Source organism: Triticum urartu, chromosome 5, assembly GCF_003073215.2.
Source record: "Triticum urartu cultivar G1812 chromosome 5, Tu2.1, whole genome shotgun sequence".
Lineage (NCBI taxonomy): Eukaryota > Viridiplantae > Streptophyta > Magnoliopsida > Poales > Poaceae > Triticum > Triticum urartu.
The window spans coordinates 442666530-442684769 of record NC_053026.1 but is presented as its reverse complement, the minus strand read 5'-3'; the positions used below and the strand labels follow the sequence as shown (position 1 = coordinate 442684769).

The following is an 18240-nucleotide window of genomic DNA, read 5'->3' as shown; positions in this document are numbered from 1 at the left end:
GTGATGCAGCTTTGAGTTCTGCTAGTACAAAACAGGAATATGATTCCGCTAAACTAGTGTGCTTGACACTTGCATAATAAAAAAGGCCTAGAAAGGAATCATACACAAGCCCTTGATCCAATATAGCCTTAACATTGGCATTGCCTTGTTGTCTATTATCCCAAGTAAAGGGAACACCTATCCAACCCAAATCCTGGAAGGAGTTTCAGCCACCACATCGCGAAAGGGAAATCATTGCAGCCCGACGACCGGCTATGTTTTGGGCCGGTCGCGCGCTGACGACGCACGTCCATGTGGATCCATGTCCAAATCCCACGCATCTCCTCTCAGCTTCCATTCTATCTCTGTTCGTTCTTATCCCTTCATCATTTTTTCTCTTTTCTCCCTCCCATCGTTCCCCATCTCTCTTCTCAAGCGACCGATGGGCACACCTCTCCTCGATCCGCCGACTTGCTTCTCCAGCGAGCTCCCCCGCCGCTATAACCTCTTATCTAACTGGAGTCCCTCCATTCTCCTCCCTCCCTCCCACCTCATCAGCCCTCTCTTTCCCGCTGAAGGCTGCAACGGGCGGATGCGTAAATGCTGCGCCCAGCCACCATCTCTGCAAACGGCGAGCTCAAGCGACACCGATGATGCAACCAGCTCCGCGGGCTGCTACAACTGGCATCACACGGTGCTACAACCAGCCTTGCGGGGAGCTGGAACTGGCTGCTCCAGAGCTGCGACGGCACGCCGCCGTTTACTGGAACCGGCACTACGGGAAGCTGCAACCGGCTTTGCAAATAGCTGCAACCAATAGTCTGTGGTGCTATGACCAACAGAGGGCGGCGGGGAGAGAGGTATTTTTTGCTGGAACCATGTACCGATTTTGCTACAACTTGCATTTCTTTCCTGGAACCGTCCATGAGAACAACACGATGGGGGAGCTGCATCGTTTGTTTTTGCTGGAACCGTAGTTAATTTTTGCTGGATCCAGGGAATTATTTTGCTTCAAGCGATTTTACTGGTTTTCTAGTTGCTCGGGTCGTTTTGCTGGAAGAACTGTATTTTTTTGCTGGAACCAGTTTTTGCTTTTGTTGCAAGTGACCACCGGAGTTCTTTTTGACTGAGATGTGTTTTTTCGCAAGAATCCGGTGGTGCAGGTCGACCACGACGGCGAGCTAGGGGCGGCGATGTCGTGCTATGTTGAGCGACGCGAATTACTGACCCGCGTTTGACAGAGCTGCATCCGGCAAGGGATGATGCTGGAACCACAGCGAGATGAGGAGGACGTGCGATGACGGCGGATTCGAGCAACGGAGAGAGGCGGCGAGCAGTGGAGATCCGGCGGGTCATGTCACTCGTCCATTGCGCTCGTGCCCCAGAGGCCGAAGCGTGCTTCCGTGATTTGTAGGGGAAAAAAAGGAAACTGCATGATAGGGATGAAAGAGTCCATGGCTAAAAAGTGTTTAATCTGATGTACATGGTACGACCGGCCCAAATTTTGGGCCGGTGTGCCGGCGCCTAGCGCTCGCCATCGTGAAAGACATACATCCAGCACTCTGGATAGGCATTAACACTCAAGTGTTCTTTTGCATGGAACGTCTCACTAAAATTGCCAATGCAAAACCAAACACTATGCCTAATAGCATGCAAAGTACGCAAGAATCACCAACTGTGGTGCCTATTCTCAGCTCTCAGTTTGCCATAAAAAACGGTGAAGCCGGTTGTGAGTTTTTTTTACTTCTAACAGTAACATCAATAAATAAGCCGAGCCAAAATCTGAAGTTTAACATCCACTTGATTAGACCAGAACAAACCATCACCACCACTAAGTCCATCTCTATCGGCGGGCAAACTACCAATCAAACCTAGAGCGGTCTGCAAATGTTCGGCTCTTTTACCCCCAATTTTTGTTTCCATAACGAACAATAGGAGGCCCCTCCTTGCTTCACAATCTCGAGAATCTCTCGAACTGTCTCGGGGTTCTCAAGCCCCTGTCAGTTCCAATTGATGAAGCTCATTGGGATGGGCAAGGGCTGCCACTGTAGAATTATCAGAACTAGGTGGAGTGGCATCTTTTCTCATAATCCCTCTCATCCTCTAGTTCATCGCCTTCATCACCATCCTTCTCAGTAGCCGACTCACCATTGAGCTCCATCAAATCTGCACTAATGTCCTGATGAGTTTGCTAAGTTAGAAGTGGCATCTCTACCTTGCGATAAACTTGTTTTTGTTGCAGCCCCCTTTACGTTTATTTTGATACGCCGGTTTCAGAGGGGATGTAACTTCACAATTTTTGCTAGTTTGCGAGTTCGAAGAATTGGCTTCTTTCCTGCTATATTGAGAGTCATGCTGATCCTTTGAAGAGTTCTCACCAAAACCCGACTTGCACCTTTCATCGATTGCCCTCAGGCTATGTTTAAGGGAAAAGATAATTGGGAATGTTCCCGGGAGGCCTTTTTCAGGGAACAGCCCCAAAGTCGTCTGATCACGATCGAACGAGCGACAATTTTTCAGTGAAACGTAGCAACTTTTCTACTTTGTAAACACGCTACATGACAATTTTCGCCTCCGAACATGGCAATCCTTACAAAATTACCACGACAACCTAGTTGATTTGGCATGGCAAGTTTGGCGTTCGTTGGAAAAAATGCTCCCAGGGGACGTTCCCCAGATATTGCGGTCCATATTTAAACGACCAGTTGCCTTCCTCATCCTTCATGCCGGAGTCGGTCAGAGAAGATCTGAGTGGCCTAAGCGACTAGATGAAAAGCAAAAGTGAGACATTTGTTCATATTGGATATCCTACCAATCATTATGGTTCCTTCTTGCCGAATCAATCACAAACCCACCTTCTCAAGGGTTTCTTTACATCAGTGGTGACATGAACCCTTAGAAAACCTCCCACAGGTCAATTTGCAAAGGAGTTGCATGCTTGTCGATCTACACCAAGCCCATGTATCATTTCTCAGATTATATGGAAGATTAACAACTTTGCTCCATACCCGCAGCCTATCAAAAGCGAGTCCCGATGGCTGCGTACATTCCTCAAACCCCTTCAAAATCACTGCATGTTTACCGACATGCCACGATGAGCCTTCCCAGACACAATCTTGATCCCGCTGAGATTCAAATTCAGCCTATAACATGTTCTCCTCAAGCAGACGAAATACCAGACCACAATGATTTCCCCATGCTAACGAAGGGCGCTAGATATCGTCTGATACTATGAAACAAGTTGTGATAAAGAATCATTCCTGCTAGTAGCCACTTCGGTTTTGAACACTCAAAAGAATCGTCAAGTACTAGAGGAACCGCTTCTTCCTCCGTGATATCAAGTTTTCCAATGGCTTCCTCCATCTGACGACGAACCGAGCCGAGCGACTACACGCCGGCGTTCACCTTTCTGCTGCTATTAGTCACTATTGCCATCTCCCGCCGCAACAAAATCCGGTGCGCCCTGCCGAAGATCAACTAGCGCCGCCAATATCCACTCGAGCCCTAATCGCCGGAGAGGGTATTGGGTCCGGGGAAAAGTTTCTAACATGAGCGTATTTTCAGCCGCCCCAAACCTGTATTTTCAAGATCTAGCATATGACTCGTTGCACAACAGACAAGGCGTCCAATTACAGCCAATACAAGTATGAACTAGCTGAACCTGAACAAACAACATGAAAAAGGTCAAATGAAGCAAATTTAGTTCCAGCATCGATCACCCATCAGCATTCATTCAGCAATGGTGTTCCTGGGATCCATCTCGGTCATGCACGCGTAGCCCTGCAGCTTCTCGTTGAAGAGCACGAGGGGATCCTTGTCCCTGAGCACGCCGTCGTCGTCGTACGCGTCCCGGAGGAACACGGCCCAGTTCATCTCCGTGCCGGCGAGGTAGAAGGCGCGGGTCTGCTTCCGCAGCGACTGGTACATGTGCCGCGTGAGCCCGAGCTCCTCCTTGAACTCGAACACGTGGTGTATCAGCGCGCGCTTCTCCAGCGTCAGGCTCAGGAACTCGTGCACCACCCCGACGCGGTACTTCTCGGCCTCCGGCGTCCACGGCCGCAGCAGCGCGCCGTTGGTGTACGGCGAGACCAGCGGGAACGTGGTCGCCGCGTCCAGGCGCTCCGCCTCCTCCCCGTCCAGCGGCATCGACCGGCTGTGCGGGACGGAGAAGCGGAACGTGCGCCGGACGCGGCGCTCGTCCACCATGAAGTCGTGCTCCAGGGCGCTGACGGCGAGCGCGGGGTCCCAGCGCGCCAGCTCGAGGACGTGGAGCCCGTCGGGGTCCACGGCGACGCGGAAGTCGTCCGGGAAGTCGCGGACGCGGTCCCGGAAGTCGTCGGGGAGGCCGAGCACCGCGCGGCAGTGGTGGAGCTTCGCGAGGGGCAGGCGGCGGTGGGCGGTGAGCATGAGGAGCTTCCGGACGGCCAGCACCCGCGCGGGGAGGAGCTCCTCGTGGACGCGGCGCTCCTCCTCGAGGAGCGAGCACATGAGCGGCGTGAAAGCGAGGTGCGGGACGGAGCCCACGGTGGTGCGGTGGAAGAGCAGCGGGTGCCGGGCGGCGGCGCGCGAGACGCTGCGGCCGCGGGGGAAGCCGAGCTCGCGGTACAGCTTGCCGGCCTCGGCGAGGGGGATGCGGTGCGGGGGCGGGAGGGAGGCCATGAAGGAGCGCGCGCGGGAGAGGAAGCGGAAGGCGGCGTCGCGGTCGAGGACGGCGTCGAGCGCCGGCACGCGGCGGTCGGCCTCGGGCTCGATGGGCGCGATGCGCGGGCTGTTGAGCTTCTTCAGGAGCTTCTTCCGCCGCTTGCACGGGAGCAGCGGCAGGAGCGACGCCGCGGCTTCCGCGGCCGCGGAAGAAGACGCGGGCACCGGCGCCGGCGCAGGCACTGGGACCGGCGGGACGAGAGCTCTCGCGGCGGAGAAGAGGCGGCGCGCCATCGATATGCTCGGGCGGCGGCGACCTCGCGGTGGAGTTGGGGGCTCAGTGTTTCAATTTGATCAGTGGAGCGCACGAACCTTGATGCGAGGACAGCCGTTCGATCTGGAGCCCACCCCACCTCACCCGACCTCTCCTCTCTCTATCCTCGGCATAGCCCCATGCCCTCTTCCGTTTCCCCTGGAACGAAACCGAAACCCCAAATTGCCCTTCCGCAGCAACCGCAGCCGCCGCCGCCGTCCGCCATGGGCACGGAGGTGGTGCCCGTGGTGGACCTTGGCGCGCTGTCCCAGTCGGAGCTCGTGGCGCTCGCGGCCGCATCGCCCTACGCCGTCGACCCCCGCCGCGGGCGCCGCGACGCCGACCTCCTCCCGCCCCCTAAGATCGATCGCGCCGTCTTCAACGAGAGTGCCGGCTCCCGCAAGCAGACCTTCTCCCGCCGCCGCGCCGCCACCAATCTCCCCCACAATCTCACCCCTAGCACCGCCTCCTCCTCCGCCGTCGCCGCCCCCACCGAGGAGGATTCCGAGAACCGCCTCATTGTGTTCCACCTCCAGCAGCTCTTTGCGCGCGACGACCCCTCCTATCTGCCACCACCACCGCCGATTCCACTCCAACAGCTACCCCCTATACCCATACCCGCACCCACGATACCGGTGCCCGCACCCCCCGTGGCCTCCGTGCCGATCCAGCAGCTCCCGGACCCAGACCGGGATTTGACGAACCCGAAGGGGGTGGCTGTTGATTTGGCTAGACTCGCGGAGTTAGTGGATCCGTATGGGGAGGAGATACGGAATCGGACTGCAGGACTGGCTCTGGAATCCGAGCTGCTGGGTTTCATGAATGAGCTGGAGGGGCAGTGGGGGAGTCGGAGGCGGCGGAGGAAGTTTGTGGAAGCAGCCATATTCGGTGACCACCTGCCCCGTGGGTGGAAGCTAATCCTTGGGATTAAACGGAAGGAGCGTGCTGCCTGGATCAATTGCCGCCGCTATGTTAGGTTTGTTCTGCTCAATGTGTATAGCTTGTTCTGATTCTAGTGATAGTGGATGATGGTTGACACTTGATAGGTGTTGTAACCTTCTATGCGCAAATGATTTAGGTTTTATGATCCAAATGTGATGCGCTGTGAATGGATGCAGTGCTTCTCACAAGGATCATGATTCCTTCTCATATTTATATTGTAGAGAAATGGGTTTTGTAGTATGAAAATAAATGTCTTCTAAGAAGTCAATGATACTGATTTCAGTAACCAGATGAAGCATAACTGCATTAGAATATATATTAGAAACATAAGCATCATGACAGTGGGGTTTCTGGCTATATAAGTCCATTTTGTTTTTATTCTAGTTGGAGTAGCATTTGCAAGGTGTTATTTCAAGATGTCTGGCATCTAATTTTTTATTGCCTTTTGGTAATACTTGCATACATAGTGGTCCTGTTTGTATCCTTGTAAGCGCCTCTGATTGTGTTGCATGCATACCTAGTACAAATTTGTAATCTAACCATCAGTTAGTTGGTCCTATTTGGTTTTGGTTTCATTCTTTCTGTCTCCTTTTTGTGTATATAATGCTCAATCCAGGTATGCTTTGTTGTCTGGTAGCGAGTGTTAACTGAAAGAGTATGCCTAACCACATGTTTGGCTGGCTGCCTGATGCCTCTGCCAATTTCCATGTCTGGCATATTCGTGATACTTCAACAACAACAACAACAACAAAACCTTAGTCCCAAACAAGTTGGGGTAGGCTAGAGGTGAAACCCATAAGATCTCGCAACCAACTCATGGCTCTGGCACATGGATAGCAAGCTTCCACGCACCCCTGTCCATAGCTAGCTCTTTGGTGATACTCCAATCCTTCAGGTCTCTCTTAACGGACTCCTCCCATGTCAAATTCGGTCTACCCTGCCCTCTCTTGACATTCTCCGCACGCTTTAGCCGTCCGCTATGCACTGGAGCTTTTGGAGGCCTGCGCTGAATATGCCCAAACCATCTCAGACGATGTTGGACAAGCTTCTCTTTAATTGGTGCTACCCCAACTCTATCTCGTATATCATCATTCCAGACTCGATCCTTCCTCGTGTGGCCACACATCCATCTCAACATACGCATCTCCGCCACACCTAACTGTTGAACATGTCGCCTTTTAGTCGGCCAACACTTAGCGCCATACAACATTGCGGGTCGAACCGCCGTCCTGTAGAACTTGCCTTTTAGCTTTTGTGGCACTCTCTTGTCACAGAGAATGCCAGAAGCTTGGCGCCACTTCATCCATCCGGCTTTGATTCGATGGTTCACATCTTCATCAATACCCCCATCCTCCTGCAGCATTGACCCCAAATACCGAAAGGTGTCCTTCCGGGGTACCACCTGGCCATCAGGGCTAACCTCCTCACACCTAGTAGTACTGAAACCGCACATCATGTACTCGGTTTTAGTTCTACTAAGCCTAAACCCTTTCGATTCCAAGGTTTGTCTCCATAACTCTAACTTCCTATTTACCCCCGTCCGACTATCGTCAACTAGCACCACATCATCCGCAAAAAGCATACACCATGGGATATCTCCTTGTATATCCCTTGTGACCTCATCCATCACCAATGCAAAAAGATAAGGGCCCAAAGCAGACCCCTGATGCAGTCCTATCTTAATCGGGAAGTCATCAGTGTCGACATCACTTGTTCGAACACTTGTCACAACATTATCGTACATGTCCTTGATGAGGGTAATGTACTTTGCTGGGACTTTGTGTTTCTCCAAGGCCCACCACACGACATTCCGCGGTATCTTATCATAGGCCTTCTCCAAGTCAATGAACACCATATGCAAGTCCTTCTTTTGCTCCCTATATCTCTCCATAAGTTGTCGTACCAAGAAAATGGCTTCCATGGTTGACCTCCCAGGCATGAAACCAAACTGATTTTTGGTCACGCTTGTCATTCTTCTTAAGCGGTGCTCAATGACTCTCCCATAGCTTCATTGTATGGCTCATCAGCTTAATTCCATGGTAATTAGTACAACTCTGAACATCCCCCTTGTTCTTGAAGATTGGTACTAATATACTCCGTCTCCATTCTTCTGGCATCTTGTTTGCCCGAAAGATGAGGTTGAAAAGCTTGGTTAGCCATGCTATCGCTATGTCCCCGAGACCTTTCCACACCTCAATGGGGATACAATCAGGGCCCATCGCCTTGCCTCCTTTCATCCTTTTTAAAGCCTCTTGATAAGGATTTTAGGATTTTCGTGATACTTCCAAAGTATAAATTGTCCTGATAAGGATTCTAGGATTTTCGTTTTCTAAAGTTATGGAACAATGTTTTTTTATATTTGCTTTAGTTCTAGGGTTCAGGCACTGCTTTTCTTTATTTGCTTGATTTTTTCTTTTTGGCAAGATTAGCCAGATCAACTGGGTTAGTAGCTGAAAATAGAACCTCGAAGAGTTAACTGTAGGGGGATATTTAGTCCTGTGTTAAGACTGCTAAAAGACTCTAGCCAGGTTAACATAACCCTCCCTAATCCAAGAGTGTTTGGGTGTGTGTGTGTGTTGGGGGGGGGGGGGGGGGGGGGGGGGGGGGGGGGGTGGATGGGGGGAGCTCTAACCCAGTAATCCATGTCTTAACCCCAAAACCAGACTTAGCCTAAGGAAGAATTATTTGAGGTAATTAGATTCAAGCCTCTTCATGTTCGAACTAATTTGCTTCCAATCTTCTTAGTTCTTACAGTGTCTTGTACATAAGGCTAATCATTGCCGCCTTTGGAGAAAAAAGAATAAACAAATTCTCTAATCCCTCTCTTCTTCAACGAGCCCTCAAACCTTGACGGCAACATGGGTTGCTGATCAAGGGTGAGTGCCCATATTATGCACATACCATCTTGATACTCAGAAGTAATTTATGATTATTCCAGTCATCTTAAGCGATTCCACTTTTTCTTGAATGGTGATATGGCATATCTTTTTTTACACACCCTCTCCGTGGGTATTTTTTATTAGACATGCACCAATATATGTATAATTCTTTTTTTTTGTATATCACCAACTCAGTGATTTTTCTCTCTTTTCGAAGATTTATTACCACTCTCATTGTGCTTTGCATAAGTTATGGTTTTGGAGAAAAAGATCCATGCTAAATTTCTACTCCCTCCATTCCTAAATATAAGTCTTTGTAGAGATTCCACTATGAACCACATACGGATGTACATAAATGCATTTTAGAGTATAGATTCATTCATTTTGCTCCGTATGTAGTCCATTGTGGAATCTCTACAAAGACTTATATTTAATGAAGACCCTAATCAAGATGGTACCTCTTTATTAGAACAGTGTAGCACTGTAGCCTGTCTGTGCAGTGTTTATATTCTCCGTTGGGCTTGCTACATGGTTTGTGATGTTTGTTTCATCTAATCAAGTACTCCCTCCACCCCAAAATAAGTGTCTCAACTTCAGTACAACTTTTTGGGACGGAGGGAGTAGCAAATTGTGTTTTTCATGTTGATTTCCCATTATCACGTTTGCCTTAGCTAATTGTGCATACCATACTTTCCAGCCCCAGGGGACATCAGTTTGCTACTTGCAGAGAAGTTTCTTCCTATTTCATGTCACTTCTTGGATATGTGGAGGCAAAGCCAACCACTGTTCAGAATAACGATGTGGAAGTTTGTGACTTGAGTGCTGTGAATGTGAGTTTTTTCTTAGTATGCACCTTATCTTTGCAGTCTGCACTTTAATTTCCACTGCTTAACTTCATGAAATGTTTAATTAGACTGCAGGTCTTCACCAGCAAAATGATTCAACTGGGGACATGCAAAGTGCAGTGTCAGCCACTTCTGTTACATTGCCCATTCACAATGGTGATTCTCAGGGACAGAGACAAAAACCTTATAAAGATGAAGCTCCGATAGAAGCAGTCAGGAAAGAGTGCAAAAAATGCAATTTGACTTTTGAGGACCAGAGTGCCTATGTGCAGCATCAGTTGTCCTTTCATCAAAGGAAAGCTAAAAGGCGCAAGGTTGATAAATCTGTTGGCCTGGGAGTCGGTAAAGATGGAAAGCTTGAGACTCAGGAAAGTCAGAGGACCTCTGAAGATAAACCTGGCTATTTTGATCATGGTGTAGCTGATGTTAAAAGTCAAGGTCAGAGTCCAGCAGAACTGTTTGGCGGAGCTTCTTCAGGAGATGTAGGTGCTCAACTAGCCTTGGCTGCGGCACCATGTGGGTTGCAAGAGATAACTGGCTTACCTGAACAGGCAGAAGAGCCTTCTGCTGGTGAGCCTGTCTCTGGGCATCAGAAGGACCTTCCTCAGGAGACTACTGGTTTACCTCAACAGGAAAAAGCACTTTCTGCTACAGAGCCTTTCGCTGGACATCAAAAGGAACATGTTGATAATTCTGGTGACCATGAAATCCATGATGGAGCATGTCATATAGCTGAAGAGCCTCTTGCCTTTGATGTTGCAAGCAACCTTGGTACTTGCAAGTCTCCTGAACCAGAAGTTCATGAGCAAGACAGCTCAAAAGATTTGGAATTTTCCATCGCAGATTGCTCAGGAAGTTTTGACAGGTCTCATGAAATCTCTAAGATACCTCAGGATGTTCCATGTACTACAGATGCTCCAGGTGAAAAAAGTTGCGCAGATGATCCAATGGACTGTACTGATATAACACTGCCAAAACAAGTTCCTGAGCACTGTGATATGCTGGATCACAAATTTAGAGGTTTTCCTGGAGAAACTGGTTTTAATGATCAGGTGGAAAACAATCCACTGTCTGCCAACTTGGATGAGCCTGATCTTAGTTCCAACAGCATGGAGGTAGATAACAGCAAGATAGCTTGCAAGTTCAGCGATGTGCTGAATTCTACTAGCTCTGAATATGATAAACCTGTTGTGGATCAAACTGATCGTGGAGTGACTGCCTTGAAAAATGATGCAATCAACATTGATGATGGGATGAACATTGATGTCAGAATAAAGGAGGTCAACCTCAATTCGTGCTTAGATACAGTATCTTCTCCTGTTTCTGGTGCAAACTGTGAAACGTCTAATGCCCTTCATGATGGCAATCGATCGTCCATTCTTGCCCAATGTTTTGGTGCTAGCTCTAATGATGACAATGTTTGTCAGGACGAAAGTTTTGTCAATCAGAACAATGTTTCTAAGGCTGAAATTTTCGTCAATCAGAGCAATGACATGGTGTATCAATCCAATTTGAACATGAATCCTGTCTCTCCTCCTCAAATTAGTGTGGATTATTTCACTAATTGCTCAATGAATTCTGAAATTAAGAACAACGACAACCGACGTGATGATAATGCCAAGGAACAGTTTGTGAACTCACGGAACATATCAAGTAATGAACCAGGTTTTGATGCTGAAGCTTACAACAATGACATCTTCACTGGTGCTATGGCAGAAACTAGCTTTGCTCAGCTGAATAATGCTATGAATATGAAGACTGATTACTCAAGCTGCTACTCAATATCTGATCTAAATACACTGACTGGTGGTACTGGAACTGATGGAATTGATTTCCACGGTATGAGGAGTTCTTTTGTAAGTGGCTCCACCAGTCGCAGTGAACCAAATGAACTTGATTTTGATATCAAGGGTTCCATGCTTGAGGCTCTGGAAAGATCTGACAGCGACCTGGAAACTCAGTACAATGGTGGCGATCCTGCCATTGACTCACTCCCTGCGGCAGGCACAAGTGGGACAAGTGTCGATGATTTTATGTCCATGCACACCAATTTTGGTAGCTTGACCTCTTTGGTTCGTTCCGTTGAAGGTGGTCCAATGAGCAGACTTATTCAAGATCAGGTAAATTTGACTGGGTATCCTCACATGCTGGTTTTGCTCAACAATTATTTGGAAATTTCACTAAGTAAATTGGTATATAATGCTTACTTAAATCTTCAATGGTATATATTCTTTCCACACATATCATGCAATGAACAAATGATGTTTCATTTGAACTTCAATCAGCAGTCACTAAAATGTGCAACTATAGAAGGAAGAAATAAATACGGTTGTTCGATTGTTAACTGAAAAGACGTAAATGTGAGGTCACAGTGTCACACAATGTAGCATGTTGGCGTAACTATTGCAATAGCTGAACAGATGTAATTGCTGCTATAACCATCGTATGCTTTATTATGAACATTCTCTCTCTTAATATAGCAGCAACACCGTTATCCATTATGTGTTTTACACTTTTACCCATCTGCGTGTTGACTCTGGTAATATATTTTGTACAGTGCGATTTGCAACTTGGATTTGGTGCACAGAAGCAGCAAATATATCCTAGTTTTGAGGAGCACCTTCGGATGGCCTCAGCTGGAGCTCCACAGTTCGGGAACATGGGCAGACACAATCCCATGCCTGTGCCTGTGCCCGTGCCCGAGCCAACACTGATGCTAGGCTATGAGCCAACGTTGATGCTGGGTTATGCACCGCAGTTCGGGAGCTGCCCTCCGGTCCAGTTAGGTTGGGACCTGTCCAAGATGGTTGGCGTGCTCCAATCCGTATGTGTGTGGTGCAACACAAGGTTCCAGCATTTTGGCACGGCTGAGCAGCAGAACGACTCTGTTGGCTTCATTTGCCCCGCGTGCAAGGACAAGACATCTGGTCATCTTGGCACACTCAACAATGGTTCATTGCTTTAGGATTCGATCTCTGCTGCTGTTTTCATCATATGTAGTCCGATCTTTTTTCATTCTCGTGGGGATCATGTAGGGTAGACTGGAATCTGAGCTAGCACTGAGTTTGTGTGTGCCGTGGTTACGCTGACCGGTTTGGCTATGTTTAAATGACACTGTTTTTGGTCGTTTGACTGATTTGGTTGTAGCTACGTAGTATGTGACACTTTTAAAAGCTGAGGTCCAGATTGAACCTGAGGTGCATGGTTCTTTTCATTGGCCTTGGTCTGCCATGGATGAATATTCGGCAAGCTCGGTGTATCGCTTGCTTTGTCAGGGTTGGGTCAGTTTTCCGCCTACTCCATGCATGTGGAAGCGCTGGGCATCCTTGAAGTGCAATATTTTTACTTGGCTTACGGTACTCCCTCCGGTCCTTTTTAGTTCCCATATAAGATTTGACTGAAGTCAAGCCTCGTAAAATTTGATCAACTTTATAGAAAAAAGTACCAACATTCATAATCTGAAATCTATATCAATAGATGTGTCATGACTTAAAGTTTCATATTGTATAACTTTAGCATGGCAAATGTTAATATTTTTTCATATAAATAGGATCAAACTTTGTGAAGTTTGATTTCAGAGAATTCTAATATGCAGAGTAAAAAGGCCCGGAGGGAGTACAACATACGCTTTGGACCTCGGACAGAAGAACTAGGCACGGACTTCATTGTAGGCTTTCGACCTGTGAATGCGTTCACACCTGTTTCATGGTTATTATTTTTTAACACAAGTAAAAGCGCTCATATATATGAGTATATGCTAACCCTTATGAATGTGCACCCTACCCCTATAAACACCTTCGACTCTATGAACGCATCCACGCACATCCTATCCAATCATCTCTGAGAGACTTGAGTCCTGCTGAGTTAATGTCACGCCCCCGATTCAATCGTACACTAATCATACACGCAAACATGTACGATCAAGATCAGGGACTCACGGGAAGATATCACAACACAACTCTACAAATAAAATAAGTCATACAAGCATCATATTACAAGCCAGGGGCCTCGAGGGCTCGAATACAAGAGCTGATCATAGACGAGTCAGCGGAAGCAACAATATCTGAGTACAGACATAAGTTAAACAAGTTTGCCTTAAGAAGGCTAACACAAACTGGGATACAGATCGAAAGAGGCGCAGGCCTCCTGCCTGGGATCCTCCTAAACTACTCCTGGTCGCCGTCAGCGGGCTGCACGTAGTAGTAGGCACCTCCCGAGTAGTAGTAGTCGTCGTCGACGGTGGCGTCTGGCTCCTGGGCTCCAACGTCTGATCGCAGCAATCGGGTATAGAAAGGGGGAAAAGAGGGAGAAAGCAACCGTGAGTACTCATCCAAAGTACTCGCAAGCAAGGAGCTACACTACATATGCATGGGTATATGTGTAAAGGGCCATATCGGTGGACTGAACTGCAGAATGCCAGAATAAGAGGGGGATAGCTAATCCTATCGAAGACTACGCTTCAGGCCACCTCCATCTTGCAGCATATAGAAGAGAATAGATTGAAGTCCTCCAAGCAGCATCGCATAGCATAATCCTACCCGGCGATCCTCTCCTCGTCGCCCTGTTAGAGAGCGATCACCGGTTGTATCTGGCACTTGGAAGAGTGTGTTTTATTAAGTATCCGGTTCTAGTTGTCATAAGGTCAAGGTACAACTCCAAGTCGTCCTGTTACCGAAGATCACGGCTATTCGAATAGATTAACTTCCCTGCAGGGGTGCACCACATAACCCAACACGCTCGATTCCATTTGGCCAGACACACTTTCCTGGGTCATGCCCGGCCTCGGAAGATCAACACGTCGCAGCCCTACCTAGGCACAACAGAGAGGTCAGCACGCCGGTCTAAATCCTGTGGCGCAGGGGTCTGGGCCCATCGCCCATTGCACACCTGCACGTTGCGAGGGTGGCCGGAAGCAGAACTAGCCCCCTTAATACAAGAGCAGGCTTACGTTCCAATCCGGCGCGCGCCGCTCAGTCGCTGACGTCACGAAGGCTTCGGCTGATACCACGACGTCGAGTGCCCATAACTGTCCCCGCGTAGATGGTTAGTGCGTATAGGCCAGTAGCCAGACTCAGATCAAATATCAAGATCTCGTTAAACGTGTTATCTTGAAATAACCGCGAACGCCGACCAGGGTCAGGCCCACCTCTCTCCTAGGTGGTCTCAACCTGCCCTGTCGCTTCGCCACAAAGATCCACTCAGAGGGCCGTCAGGACGAACGTCCTTTCAGACCCAATCCGTGAATCACTCGCGGGTACTCCTACGAGCCGACCCGTCTTTAGTCATCACAAGTATCATATATTATGTATAAGTATATACCTGTGATCACCTCCTGAGTGATCACGGCCCGATAGTATAGCATGGAAGACGGACAAGAATGTATGGCCACTGATGATAAACTAGCATCCTATACTAAGCATTAGGATTGCAGGTGAAGGTAACAACAATAGTAGCAAGGACAGGCTATGCATCAGGATAGGATTAACGGAAAGCAGTAACATGCTACACCGCTCTAATACAAGCAGTATAGAGGAGAGTAGGCGATATCTGGTGATCAAGGGGGGGGGCTTGCCTGGTTGCTCTGGCAAGAGAGAGGGGTCGTCAACACCGTAGTCGTACTGGGTAGCAGCGGCGTCGGTCTCGGTGTCTAGCGAGAGAAGAGGGGGAAGAAACAATAAATATAATGCAAACAAATGCATGACATGACAAAGCGTGATGCTAGGTGTTCCCTAACGCGGTACGAGGTGGTACCGGTGAAGGGGGAAAACATCCGGGAAAGTATTCCCGGTGTTTCGCGTTTTTGGACAAATGAACCAGAGGGGGAAGTTGCATGTTTGCTATGCTAGGGATGCGTGGCGGACGAACGGGCTGCGTATCCGGATTCGTCTCGTCGTTCTAAGCAACTTTCATATACAAAGTTTTTCCATCCGAGCTACAGTTTATTTTATATTAATTTTAAAAGATTTAAAACACTTTAAGGATTTATTTAATTATTTTATATCAACATTATCCAAAACAGTGTTTGCTGACATCATCATGACGTCAGCATGATGTCAGCAGTTGACCTGGTCAACCTGACAGGTGGGTCCCACCTGTTAGTGACCCATTTTAATTAAACACAGTAATTAGCCTAATCAGGATTAATTAAGGGGGTGGGCCCCAATGTCATTGACTGATTAATTAATTAACTAACAGTTTAATTAGTTTAGTTAATTGATTAGTTTAATTAATCAAAAAATAATTAAGTTAATTAATTCTTTAATTAATTAATTAATTAATTAATACTTTTATCTATTATTTGCTTATTATTTATTTATTTATTTATAAATTTCTCTTTTTTAAATCGTTTTCATTCTGGGCGTGGGCCCTGTTCATCATAGGCCCAGGGGGCCTTAGCGGATCGGGCGGGCGTAGCGGGCATCGGGCGACGGGCGCCCGAGCGGTGGTTAACGGGGCGGAGCCCCGTGGGAGGTCGAACCCGGGCGGCGGAGGACACACGCGGGGGGCGAAGGATGCGGGCGAGCGCGGGACTCCAGGGGCGGGCGCGGGCGCGGATGCAGAGCGCCGATGTAGGGGGGCGGCTGCAGCAGCAGAAATGGGCGGAGGCGGACGTGGCGAGCGGCAGTGCTAGGAGCGCGGGCTCGGCGGCAGACGCGCTCGCCGGAGCCAGATGGGGCGGTGCGTGCGCGGGGCTCGGGCGCGCATGCGCGGCAGCGGCGAAGCCGAGCAGCAGCAGCGTGCAGCGGGGGCGACGGCCAAGCGAAGCCACGGCGCGGCAGGTGCGGGCAGGCAAGTGGAGGCGGGCGAGGGAGGTCCGGGCCGGCGTGGGGGCGGGTGGCATGCGCGTGTGTGTGCGGCCGTGGGCGCGCCCGGTGCGCGGTGGGCGCGAGGCAGAGAAGGAGGGGGCCTCACGAGGTGGTTGTAGGGTACGAGGCAGCGGGGCTCGGGGAGGAAGCTGGGGACGACGACGACGACGGAGAAGACGGCGAAGCGAAGGTGTGTCGAACTCCGGGGCGGCGAGGGTTGGTGACGGGGGCGAGGCAGCGCCGTAGACGGGCGCCGATGTCGGGAGCGCGGTGAGCGGTCGTCAGGGTGGATGGCAGCGATGGCGTATACGAGCGGCGAGGGGCCCCGACGGGTGGTGCCAGGGGCGATGGGGGGGGGCAGCGTCGAGGGGGTTCATCCCCGATCCAGATCTGGATCGAGGGCAAGGAGAAGGAGGACGTGGGGAGTGAGTGGGAGTGGGTGGCGACGGGATAGGGTTTCCCATCGGTGTGTGTGTGGGGTGGGGGGGGGTTATCAGGGGTGAGGGGCACCGTGTGTGTGGGGTGGGTGGGTTGGGGGGGGGGGTTATCGGGGGGTGAGGGGCGGTTGGGCCGGCCGGCTAGGCCTTGGCCTAGTTGGCCCCAAGGCCCTCTGGGTCGTGGCCTAGCGGGGGGAGGGGGATTTCTCCTTTTATCTCCTTTTTTTGGCATATTGTTTTTCTTAATTTTTCCTTTCCTTTTCTATTTTATTTTTAGTTTCTCTCCATTTTAGTTTTTATAATTATGATCTTAGTTCCTAAAATAGTATCACTACTTATTCTAATGCCACTATATCTTGGGCACCTAAAAGAATTAGTTTAATATTTTATACTTTATAAAAGGCATTTAATTATTGGTTTTGGCTGTTGTTCTAATTAATTTGGAGTATTTAAACATTTCCTAGCAATGTGGTTTCACCACCATAACCATCTATGATATATTTGCTACAATTTGAACATTGTAGATTTGACAGTTGAAAACTTTTATTGTTAGACTTGATTTTAAATTTGAAATTTGAACGGGATTTGAATCATCGCAAGATTAACAACAGTAATCGAGGTGACATGGCATCATTAGCAGGGGATTAATGTAGTCTAATTATCCGGGCGTCACAATTCTCCTCCACTACAAGAAATCTCGTCCCGAGATTTTAGAGGTAGTGAAAGGGGGAAAGGTTTTGGTTACGAATCAGCGGGTCTTCTCATCCTGGCTTGCTCTTCGGGAAGAAGTTGATCCCTGTCGTTGATGTCTTCATTTCTCTACTTCAGGTCATCTTGACGAAGTCGCATCCTTTCTTCGGGGTCTGTCTCGCACTTACGAATAGGTAAGGGGCAGTTCGACAATGATAGAATGCTATAAGGGTTAACCATCGGGGGTTATCCCAAGAATGACCACAGGTGTATCTCTCGAGTTGGTCAAATAAAACACATCGAGAGCCAAGCAAGAAGGTATAGTAAGAAGTATCAAGCGGATAGGCAATCATTCGATGCCCAATTAGAAGGTGAAAGGGTTTCAGGGCACGAGAATAAGTATTGCGCCTGATACCAGAGTAGATCACTAGGAAGATGGCTCGCGAATTACATATCAAGTCAAGCGCGAGGAATATCTTTGGCAACAGGGTGTACAGGAGAGTCAGATTTCGATCCTGGGGCCTGTGGGTTATGGGCCCACCATGTGGGTTAAAGACAGAAAGAGTGGTGTCATCTTGCACGGTTATGATAACCATGCAGGTCAGACCATAACCTGTCGGTTATGTCGGCAACAACGTCGGTACCAAGGGCAGGGGACGAAGAGAACCATTTTCCTGCTCGTTGAACGAGGCAGACCAATAGGCAAGG

At 49.0% G+C, this 18240-nt stretch overlaps 2 protein-coding genes across 2 annotated transcripts; one reads left to right on the top strand and one right to left on the bottom strand.

Annotated features, from left to right (window-relative positions):
- Window positions 1-3523: 3523 nt before the first annotated feature.
- Window positions 3524-4970, bottom strand: LOC125509637 (protein WHAT'S THIS FACTOR 1, chloroplastic). The gene has a single exon (XM_048674653.1). The coding sequence runs from the start codon at window positions 4912-4914 to the stop codon at window positions 3709-3711; it is 1206 nt and encodes a 401-aa protein (XP_048530610.1). The 5' UTR covers window positions 4915-4970; the 3' UTR covers window positions 3524-3708.
- Window positions 4971-5058: 88 nt separating this feature from the next.
- LOC125509636 lies at window positions 5059-12813 on the top strand. The gene is made up of 4 exons (XM_048674652.1): window positions 5059-5909; window positions 9452-9584; window positions 9668-11719; window positions 12157-12813. The coding sequence occupies exons 1-4, from the start codon at window positions 5074-5076 to the stop codon at window positions 12562-12564; spliced, it is 3429 nt and encodes a 1142-aa protein (XP_048530609.1). The 5' UTR covers window positions 5059-5073; the 3' UTR covers window positions 12565-12813.
- The last annotated feature ends 5427 nt before the right edge of the window (window positions 12814-18240 follow it).